Source organism: Choloepus didactylus, chromosome 10 (assembly GCF_015220235.1).
Source record: "Choloepus didactylus isolate mChoDid1 chromosome 10, mChoDid1.pri, whole genome shotgun sequence".
Taxonomy (NCBI): Eukaryota; Metazoa; Chordata; class Mammalia; order Pilosa; family Megalonychidae; genus Choloepus; species Choloepus didactylus.
In genome coordinates, this window is record NC_051316.1 from 119,934,587 (window position 1) to 119,946,641 (window position 12,055).

Here is a 12,055-nt window from a genome sequence, read left to right on the forward strand (position 1 = left end):
CTTTTCAAGATAAGCAAATTCCATGAGTCCAACAACAACAGAAATTCATAAAACATATGAAGAAACCAGAAGATATGGACAACCCAAATGACCAAATTAAAAAGCTGGAGGAGAGACAGAACTTGGAGCAATAAATCAAAGAAGTACACACAAAACTCCAGAACAATTTCAATGAGATGGCTAAGGACATAAAGGACATCAAGAAGACCCTAGAAGAGCATAAAGAAGAATTTTAAGGAGTAAATTAAAAAATAGCAGATCTTATGGGGGAAAAAAGATACTATTGATAAACTTTAAAATATACTTGAGACACACAACAGCATATTTAAAGAGGCAGAGGAAAGAATAAGTGAACTAGAGGACAGTATGATGGAATGTGAAAGAACAAAAGAACAATTGGTGAAAAAAATATTGAAAAATTTGAAGTAGATCTCAGGGAAATCACAGACAACATGAAGCAAACAAATAAAACAATCATTGGTGTTCCAGAAGGTGAAGAGAAGAGTAAAGGGATAGGAAGACCATTCAAAGACATTGTTGGGGAAAACTTCCTGACCCTTCTAAATGACATAAGTATGCAAATTAAAGATGCCCAACAAACTCCAAATAGAATAAAAACAATTAAACACAGTCCAGGACATATTCTGATCTTATTGTCAAATGCTGAAGAGAAGGAGAAAGTTCTGAAAGCAACAAGACAGAATCAATTTGCCACATACAAAGGAAAGAACATAAGACTAAGTACTGACCACTCAGCAGGCAGAATGGAGGAGAGAAGGCAGTAGTATGACACACTTAAAATTCTTAAATAGAAAAATCACCAGCCAAGAATTCTTTATACAACAAAGCTCTCCTTCAAAATTGAGGGAGAATTTAAAATTTTCACAAACAAACAAAGGATGAGAGAATTTGTTAACAAGAGACCTGCCCTGCAAGACATATTAAAGGGTATTCTATGGCTGAGAAAAAAAAAAGAAGAGGTAGACATCTGGAGAAGAGCACAGAAATAAAGAGCGTTAGTAAGAAAAACTTAAAGGGGAAAAAAGGAGGGGGAACATATCTGACAAATAAAAACCAAAGGATAAGATGGTTGATTCAAGAACTGCCTTCACAGTAATAACATTGAATGTTAGTGGATTAAACTCCCCCAATTAAAAGATATAGATTGGCAAAAAGGGTTAAAAAGTATGAATCATCAATATGCTGTTAGAAGAGACTCATCTTACACCCAGTGACACAAAGGGACTGAAAGTGAAAGATGGAAAAACAATATTCCACACAAGCTACAGCCAAAAGAAAGCAGGGGTAGCAATACTAATATCAGACAAAATAGACTTTAAATGCAAAAATACTTTAAATGCAAAGAGACAAAGAAGGACAATATAATAATAAAAGGGACAATTCACCAAGTAGAAATAACAATCATAAATATTCATGCACCAAACAAGGAGCTCCAAAATACGAGACAAAAATTGGCAGAACTGAAGGGAGTAACACATATTTCTATAGTAATACTGGGAGATTCAATACACCACACTCTTCTATAGATAGAACAATCATATAGATGACCAATAAGGAAACTGAGACCCTAAACCTTGTGATAAATGAATTACATTTAACAGACATATAGAGAGCATTACATCCCAAATTACCAGGATATATATTCTTCTCTAGCACTCATGGAATGTTCTCCGGGATAGACCATATGCTGGGGCAAAAAACCAGCCTCAATAAATTTAAAAAGATTGAAATTATTCAAAGCACATTCTCTGAAACAATGGAATGCAACTAGAAGTCAATAACCATCAAAGAACCAGAACATTCATAAATATGTGGAGTTTAAACAACACACTCCTAAACAATCAGTGGGTCAAAGAAGAAATTGCAAGAGAAATTGCTAAATATCTGGAGACAAATGAAAATGAGAACACTACGTATCAAAGCCTATGGGATGAAGTCTCAGCGGTACTGAGGGGGAAATTTATAGCTCTAAATGAATATATGAAAAAGGAAGAAGAAGCTAACATCAAAGAACTAATGAAAAAACTGAAGAAGCTAAAGAATGATCATAAAGTTAACCCTAAAGCAAGTAGAAGAAAAGAAACAAGTATTAAAACAGAAATAACCGATATGTAGAACAAAAGAAACAATAGAGAGAATAAATAAAACCAAAAGTTGGTTCTTTGAGAAGATCATCAAGATTGACAAACCCTTAGCTAGACTGACAAAGTCAAAAAGAGAGAAGATCCAAATAAATAAAATCATAAGTGAGAGAGAAGCATTACTCTGGATACCAAAGAAATTAAGAAAATCATAAAATGATGTTAACAATGTATGCCAACAAACTAGACAGTTTAGAGGAAATGGATAATTTCCTAGAAACACATTAATAGCATAAACTGAACTGAGAAGAAATAGAAGACCTCAACAAACCCATCACAAGTAAAGAGACCCAGTCATCAAAAATTTTCCTACAAATAAAAACCCATGGCCAGATGGCTTCACAGAGGAATTTAACCAAACTTTCCAAAAAGAACTGACACCATTCCTGCTCAAACACTTTTAAAAATTGAAGGAAATGGAACACTACTCAACTCATTTCATGATACTAGCATCACTATAATACTAAAAACAGATAAAGATGCTACAAGAAAATCTACAGGCCAAATTCCATAATGTATATAGATGCAAACATTATCAACAAAATACTTGCAAATCAAATCCAGAGACACATTAAAAAAATTCATACACCTGGACCAAGTGTGGTTAATTCCCGGCATACAAGTGTGGTTCAGTATAAGAAAATCAATCAATGTAATACAGCACATTAAGAAATTGAAAGGGAAAAGTCAAATGAACATCTCAATAGATGCTGAAAAAGCATTCAACAAAATTCAGCATCCTTTATTGATAAAATCCCTTCAAAAAGTAGGAATTGGAGGAAACTTCCTCAATATGATAAGGGGCATATATGAAAAAACCCACAGCCAGCATAGCACTCAACAGTGAGAGATTAAAAGCCTTCCCCCTAAGATCAGGAAAGAGACAAGGTTGCCTGCTGTCACAACTGTTATTCAACATTGTGCTAGAAGTTCTAGCTAGAGCAATTTGGCAAGACAAACAAATAAAAGGCATTGAAATTGGAAAGGAAGAAGTAAAGTTGTCATTATTTGCAAATGGTATGATCATATATTTGGAAAATCCTGAGAAATTGATGACACAACTGCTTAAGCTAATAAACAAATTCAACAAAGTGGCGGATACAAGATTAATGTGCAAAAGTCAGTAATATTCCTGTACACTAGAAATTACTTAAATGAAGGGACAATCAGAGAAATATTCCAATCACAATAGCAACTAAAAAAATCAAGTACCTAGCAATAAACTTAACCAAGGATGTAAAAGGCCTTTACACAGAAAATTATGTAACTTTACTAAAAGAAATAAAAGAGGACCAAAATAGGTGGAAAGATATTCCATGTTCATGGATAGGAAGGCTAAACATTATTGAGATGTCAATCCTACCACAACTGATATACTGATTCAAAGCAATTCTAATCAAAATTCCCACAACCTACTTTGAAGACTTGGAAAAGCTAGCTACCAAATGTATTTGGATTGGAAATTGGCCTCAAAATGCTAAAAACATTCTAAAAAAGAAAAAGTTGGAGGACTTACACTCCCTGACTTTGAAGCTTATTACAAAGCCACTGTAGTCCAAACAGCATGGTACTGGCACAAAGATAGACATATTGATCAATGGAATTGAATCAAGAGTTTGGAAATAGATCCCCAATCTACAGTCAGCAGAGTTTTGATAAGGCCCCCAAATCCACTGAACTGGAACGTAACAGTCTCTTCAACAAATGAGGCTTGGAGAACTGGATATCCATATCCAAAAGAATGAAAGAAAACCCCTACCACACATCCTATATAAAAATTAACTCAAAGTGGATCAAAGACCGCAATATAAGATACAGTATCATAAAATTCCTAGAAGATAATGTAGGCAAACATCTTCAAGACCTAGTATTAGGAGATTGCTTCTTAGACCTTACACCCAAAGCACAAGCAACAAAAGAATAAATAGACAAATGCGAACACCTCAAAATCAAAAGCTACAGTATCCCAAAGGAATTTGTCAAAAAGATAAAGAGATAGCCAATGCAATGGGAGAAAATATTTGGAACCATCTATCTGATAGAAGACTGATCTCTTGCTTATATAAAGAAATCCTACAACTCAATGACAATAGTAGAAACAGCCCAATTATAAAATGGGCAAAAGATATGAAAAGACAGTTCTCTGAAGAGGAAATACAAATGGTTAAAAAACACATGAAAAAAATGTTCATCTTCATTAGCTGTTAAGGAGATTTAAATCAAGACCACAATGAGATATCACCTCATGCCAATAAGAATGGCTACTATTAAACAAACAAGAAACAACAAATGCTGCAAAGGGTGTGGAGACATTGGAAGTCTTATTCATTGCTAGTGGGACTGTATAACAGTACAGACACTGTGGAAGGCAGTTTGGTGATTCCTCCAAAAACTAGGCATAAAGTTACCCTACAATCCAGCAATTTCACTCCTCAGTATATACCCAGAAGATCTGAAAGCAGTGACACCAACACACATTTGCTCACCAATGTTCATAGCAGCACTGTTCACAATTGCCAAGAGATGGAAACAATCCAACTATCCTTCAACAGATGAGTAGATAAACAAAATGTGCTATATACATTCGATGGAATACTACACGGTAGTAAGAAGGAATGAGGTCTTGAAACATATGACAACATGGATGAACCTTGAAGACATAATGCTGAGTGAAATAAGCCAGACACAAAAGGAGAGATATTGTATGTTACCACTAATGTGAACTCCATGAACAATGTAAAAGAAGTGTCTTATAACGTAGAATATAGAGGACCTAGAGATAGAAGCTAGCAAAGGCGGAATGATCATCTAATATGTACAGACATGATAGGAGTGTGAACTTAATTGTATGGGAATGGACAGGTGTGATTATGCTCATTAATGTGAGTATAAGTATCAGTGCCACATTGAAGATAAACATGTTTGAAATTGTTTAAAAACTGTAACACAGAGAGTAGCACTACAAATATAAATAATGTTAGCATGATATACTTAGAAAGTATGACAGTGTTACAAAGAGTTAACAACAGAGTATTGTATGGAAAAACTACTCATTACATATTATAGACTATATTTAATAGAAATATCTTACCAGCACTACACTAATATTAGGGATGTATAATTAGTGGCTGATAAGAGCTTTGGGATGTTTTAGGTTATGATGACAGTTTAAATTGAGAGTGGTGATGATTGTACAATTAAGTAAAGTTAATGTGAGAAAATGACTGTTTATCTTGGGACAGAATATAATGTATGTGAAATTAGGAACCCCCTACTTAATAAATCAGGCCCTCCATCTTGAGGCTTGCTTTTGTGAAACTCACGGCTTTAAAACAGAGGCTAAGCCTTTGTCTAATTATGTCTAAGGGTCACCTCCAGAAAACCTTTTGTTGCTCAGATGTGGCCTTTCTCTCTCTAAGCCCAACTCAGCAGGTAAATTCATTAACCTCCCCCCCATGTGAGACATGACTCCCAGGTGAATGAATCTCCCTGGGGATGTGGGACATGACTGCCAGGAATGAGCCTGGCCTTGGCATTGAGGGATTGAAAATGCCTCCTTGACCAAAAGGGAAAAAAGAAAGGTAACAAAATAAGGTTACAGTGGCTAAGCGATCTCAAATCAAGTTGATAGTTCTATCTTATGCAAGCTCCAGCTAGACATCCCAAATGGCCACAATACGCCATGTCATTACCAAAGGAGTCCCCAAATACCTATGTCCCTACCTGAGATTCTATAAAATGTTCAATGAGTTTTATCACTCAGAATCTTAAATCCACCAGAGTGTTCCTATGCTAGACAAGACCTAAAACCCAGAAGCAACAGCCTCTTTAATAACAATCAGATGCTGCCCCCTTCCCCATAATGTTGACATCCCCTTTCAGTATGAACAAGTTAGAGTATTCACTGCCTAGGCATCCCTGAAGATCAAGAAAGTGATTAAATGAGAGGAAGGAGTAGCAACAGACAAGATAGGATTTAGCAAATGATTATGAAGACTAAAACTTTATGTGTGTGTGTGTGTGTGTGCACATGCTAGGGTATTAGAATAGCTAGAAGGAAATAACTGAAATAACTGAAATGGTGTAATTGTAACCTAAAATATTTTTTGAAATTTTCTCCAGAGCTATTCATTCAATTGTGCTTTGAAAGTTATCACCTTTCTGTATATAACCTATATTTCACAATCAGAAAAGAACTGAAACTCTGGAATTGTAACCCATAACATTTTTTGAAATTACCTATGTAACTGCTTGTTGGGCTGTACTTTGAAAGTTAAGACTTTCCTGTATATATGTTATATTTTACAATAATGGAAACAACTGAAATTATGGAACTGTAACATAACATTCTTTGAAATTTGCTCCTTAACCACTTGTTAAATTGTACTTTGAAAGTTATCATTATTTACATATGTTAAAGTTTACAGTTAAAAAATGCATAAAAAATCAACCCTGACATATTTTCATTTGTATTTTGATGCAAATAGTATGTTTTGATGTTTGTGGTGTATGTGTGTGTGTGTGTGTGTGTGTGTGTGTGTGTGTGTGTGTGTCTATGTTGGTGCATAAATACTGCTCCTGCTTCCTTTAACAAACTATTTCTCAGAATCCATATATTTTCCTTTGAAACATGATATCTATTTAATACTACAGTCAGAACCTAGTAGATTTTCCTAATACACTTTAATTCAATAACATGCCATATGCCTATCTGAAATCATGACCCAAACTATCCATTCCAGATTTTTTTTTTCTTTCGTGCCTTGATCATGTGGATTCACTTTTGTCTTGTGGGTTTATTTATTTTATTGCTTATCTGTATTTCTTTTCATTCCAAACAAGGTGTAAGTTTGGTATCTTGCATGAACTCATCTGCTCAAAAAGAATGAAGGTAAAGAAACAAAGTAGTTAAATGATAATACATTTATCACAGCAAAACTCTGTTTAATTTCATTCACACTATCCAGATCACTTTTTAGTTCTAGCATTTGACTTTGGTAATTATCATTTGAGTTATTAAGCACTAATTTTTCATGAACTTTGATTTAGTAAATATATTTTGAACTTAAAATCTGTCACATTTTGTGAAGTTTTTTTTTTTTGTGTGTGAACATTTCCCCTATGTTTCCAAAAGTTACAAAGAGAGCAGAATTTAATTTCTTTATTTGAACTTCCATTCAACACAATTTATTCCCAGCATCACTCTTAATTGGGTCTGTGGGACACTATCCCTGATGTGCCAAGAAGTTTCCCCATTCCACACATCTCTCACTCCAACTTTAAATTGCTTTGGGAATTGGGGAACAATTACAGTCATTGTTGCATAACAAATATTTACTCTTCCATACCTGTGGAATCTGGCAGCATTTTTTGAAACTGATCTTAACTCAGAATGCTGATGCAAATATTAAGGAAAAAGTAACTGCTTTTCCAAGAGATGGAAATAATTTATCAATATAAAGATAGGTCTTAAATATCGCGAAACTGTAACTTTTCAATCTGTAATTTAAGGCATTAGTCAATATGAATTTGTAAGATGAATACCGGAGACAGTACAGCTGCCAATGTATTAATACTACCCTCTGTGCTGGTTTGGAGCTGTTATGTACCCCAGAATGACCCATGTTCTTCTAATCCATTCTTGTGGGTGCAGACCTATTGTAAGTGGGACCTTTAGTTTAGGTTGTTTCAATTGAGATGTGACCCTCCCAATTCAAGGTGGGTATTAATCCTTTACTGGAGTCTTTATGAGAGAATAAAGGACAGAAAAAAGCCACAGAGCTCAGACAGAGAAACCTCCAGAGATCTTACAGAGGTAAACCCTGAGAGAAGCAAGCAGGAACCCACAGACACTGAAAGAGCCAGAACCTGCAAACAATGAAACCCAGGTCAGAAGGATTAGCAGACGCTGGCCCTGCACTTTCCCATGTGATAGAGGAACTCCAGCTGCCATCAGCCTTTCTTCAGAGAAGGTATCCTACTGTTGATGCCTTAATTGGGACATTTTCATGGCCTTAGAACTGTAAGTTTGTAAACTAATAAATCCCCATTGTAACAGCCAAACCATGTTTGGTATATTGCGTTCTGGCAGCTTTAGCAAACTGAAACACCATAATACAGCTACATTGTAGTAGCAGTAGTGGTAGTAGTAGTAGTAGTAGTAGTAGTAGTAGTAGTGGTAGTAGTGGTAGTGGTGGTAGTGGTGGTAGTGGTGGTAGTGGTGGTAGTGGTAGTAGTAGTAGTAGTAGTAGTAGTAGTAGTAGTAGTAGTAGTAGTGTAATGCCTGCTAAGCCAAAAATTAATTTTCATATGCTAGCTTATTATTTCATCACAACATCTCTGAGAGAAAAGGAAGGCAGGTGTATTTATTGCTATTTCACAAATGAGGAAACTGAGGCTATAAATTAGAAGCAAAGAAACCAAAACTAAGAATTTTGATATTAAGTCCCAAGCACTTGTCCACTATGCTAATTTCATGTCATGTCTGTTCAAATGAGTATCAGATGAGCCCTCTGAATTTATATTGCCTAAATTGATGATTATATATATATCAGCTAGCAACTTATTTATACCAACTGAAAGATATTTAATAAAAAAACAAACCAAACCAAACAGAAAACAAAGAAAAAAAAAACAAAAACAAAAACCCAAAATTGAAAGCCTGCAGCAAATGAACCAATGAGTCATATTGAGTTAACTTAATCATGAAACAAATAATGCTATACTGGGAAATTGTTCAAGAGCTTCTAAAGCAAATATTTTTATTCAGTTGAAACCCATCTATTATGTGCAGCCACTATGTTGGGAATCAGTTGTGGAGGGATGAGCAAGAAGACAAGCTCCTTCCTCCATGTCTCTTGTTAGCTAACAAAATGCAAAGAAAACTAGTTTAAATTGCTAGAAGCAGAAAAACAAACAAACAAACTAAAAAACAAAGACAGCAAAACAGGCCTAGCTCTAAGTGTGTTTGAATTACTGAAGGGATTTCCTTCCTTCCCAGATGTGCTTGCCACAGATCCTCCACGGAAACTCCCTTATCCTGTTGGAAGTACCACTTTCTGCTTCCTCCTAAATTTATGCTCAGCTTCTTCCTTTCAAGATATTCCCCTTTTTCTCTTCTCTTCCAAACTTGTCTAATCCTTTCCACATTTGCGGATGTGGCCTGATTCTGCCTTGACTGACTTATTTCTCATACATTTCTTCCTTTTAGGAAACCTTATATTTTAACCCAAGTTACACAAGGTAATTATATTTATACCATTTTTACATGTATTGTTTTCATATTTCCCTATCTGTATGAACTTTGTAATGACAGGCACCTTAAATTATTTTTTATTTCTCTTCACTCTGTTGGGAACATGGGCTCAGGTAGGCTGTCAGGAATACCACAAAATATTCTAGTAATACAGCATAAGTTTACCCTGATTTTTAAAAATGTGTTTTTCAATAGTATTTTTTTCTAAAGAGAATTTAACAATATGGTAAGATTGGAATTTTTTGTAAAACACAATAGTAGTAAATTCTCATAATCTTCCAGGTTTTTAAACCAATTTATATGATAAATGGAAGAAAATCTCTCTGGTTCAGAAAATCTGGATAGTCTGCTGACTCAGTGCAGATTAGAGGCTTGATATTCAGTGTGATCTCTAGACCAGTTTCATCAGTACCACCCAGGGGCTTATTAGAATTAAAAAATCTCTGTCCCTGCCCTGAACAATAAAACAGAAATTACAATTCAATGAGATCACCAGGCAATTCACATGCACGTGAAAATTAGTGAAGCAGCAAACTAGACTTGGTCTCAAAGATCTGAGCTTTGAGCTCCACTTTGTTTACTATCTGGGTAACACTGGACAAGTTATGTCTTTTAGATTTGAAAACAAATTTAAAAAGTGATTATGTTTTGTAAAACAAAGTGGTGTACACAACCATATGTATATCTTTATAAAGTACTTAAGCATTATTATTCTTTTCCCAGGTTGGCTTAAACAAATAATTATCAAAGTAATCTCTAAAGCTACAAAATGAAACAAGTGAAGAGACTGTAATATTCTCTGAAGATTCTCCATCACATACAGAACTGGTCCATCAAGTGGTCTTGTCATAAGAGCAATCAAACAAGATATTTGGAGTGGACTTCAGTAGGAGATCAACAACTTACTTTGCCTTGATTAGGCATAATATTGTGGTGCATGTGATTCACTTTATTGTGATTAAATTTCTATAACACACACAATGAAATTGACTGGAATGCAGTATGCAGCCAGGCATAGAAAGAAATATGCACAAAAATCAAAGTTGCTTTGAAATTTTGATCATCTCTTTTAAAAATGAATCTAAATTCCAGTCCTTATTAATTTTTCTTTTTGCTGACACCACTGCTTGTTTGCTGGTCTGATGACAGGAAGAAGTCAGGCAGGTAGGATTCCAGGAGTTTTAGAAACCTCAATGAATGGTCTTCAAGCAGGAAAGTTTATTCTAGATCTGTATCTCATCATAGATTGATCTTTATACATTGGGTATGGGGATAGGTGATTCCAGTATTTCCAATTTCTAGTCATGCAATGGTTGGAGATACCTAGATGTAAGAGCTTTATGAGACTCCTATTCCACCCTAAAGTAGTGATTGCTCATGTAATTTTTAACATTTGTTTCTTGCAAGTGAATATATTTTTTGTGAGGTTTGCCTTTGAAATTATGAAGGTGGGTGGCATGGATAAGTATAACCAGACATTTGTATCAGAATTTCTTCTTCTTGGTCTTTCTGGATACCCAAAGATCGAGATCATTTACTTTTTTCTAATACTAGCAATGTATCTAGTGATTCTAACTGGCAATGGTGTTCTCATTGTAGCAAGCATCTTTGATGCCCGTCTTCACACCCCCATGTATTTCTTCCTGGGAAACCTCTCTTTCCTGGATATCTGCTACACAACCTCCTCTGTTCCCTCAACACTGGTGAGCTTAATCTCAAAGAAAAGAAACATTTCCTTCTCTGGCTGTGCAGTGCAGATGTTCCTTGGATTTGCCATGGGGTCAACAGAGTGTTTGCTCCTGGGCATGATGGCCTTTGACCGCTATGTGGCCATCTGCAACCCTCTGAGGTACCCCATCATCATGAGCAAGGTGGTGTATGTGCTGATGGCTTCCACGTCCTGGCTCTCTGGTGGAATCAACTCGACTGTACAAACAGCTCTTGCCATGCATTTGCCTTTCTGTGGGAATAATATTATCAATCATTTCACATGTGAAATCTTAGCTGTCCTCAAGTTAGCTTGTGCTGACATATCCCTCAACATTATCACCATGGTAGTATCCAATATGGTCTTCCTGGTTCTTCCACTTCTGGTCACTTTTTTCTCCTACATGCTCATCCTCTACACCATCTTGAGAATGAACTCTGTAACAGGGAGACGCAAGGCCTTTTCCACCTGCTCTTCTCATCTGACTGTGGTGATCATATTTTATGGTACCATTTTCTTTATGTATGCAAAACCCAAGTCCCAGGACCCACATGGGGAAGATGAGTGGCGAGCTTCAGATAAGCTCATTTCCCTATTTTATGGGGTACTGACCCCCATGCTGAATCCTATAATCTATAGCTTGAGGAATAAAGATGTAAAAGCTACTGTGAAATGTCTCCTGAACTGCAAACATATCCAATAAGAACACAGGGAAATATGAGTCTTTGTGTAAGAAGCAAAAATATGAACCCACTAGGGTATCAGAGGAACTTCCTTTGGGAAACCATGGCTAAGGAGACACATTTGCATTCTTTGCATTACTAATCACTCGAAACAGTAGTCTGCTACAAACTGAACTTCCAACCTGTGCTGATCTAGATATTACAAGGAGAGTAAATTCCATCAGAAACCCATCTGTGGTTATATCTG

At 35.7% G+C, this 12,055-nt stretch overlaps 1 protein-coding gene across 1 annotated transcript; it reads left to right on the forward strand.

The window, feature by feature from the left end:
* The first annotated feature begins 10,790 nt into the window (after positions 1–10,790).
* LOC119545371 (olfactory receptor 13C3-like) lies at positions 10,791–11,828 on the forward strand. The gene has a single exon (XM_037850846.1). The coding sequence runs from the start codon at positions 10,860–10,862 to the stop codon at positions 11,826–11,828; it is 969 nt and encodes a 322-aa protein (XP_037706774.1). The 5' UTR covers positions 10,791–10,859.
* Positions 11,829–12,055: the final 227 nt, after the last annotated feature.

Coding starts and splice junctions, on each gene's coding strand:
- LOC119545371 (XM_037850846.1), top strand. CDS start 10,860: ATGAAGGTGGGTGGCATGGATAAGTATAACCAGACATTTGTATCAGAA.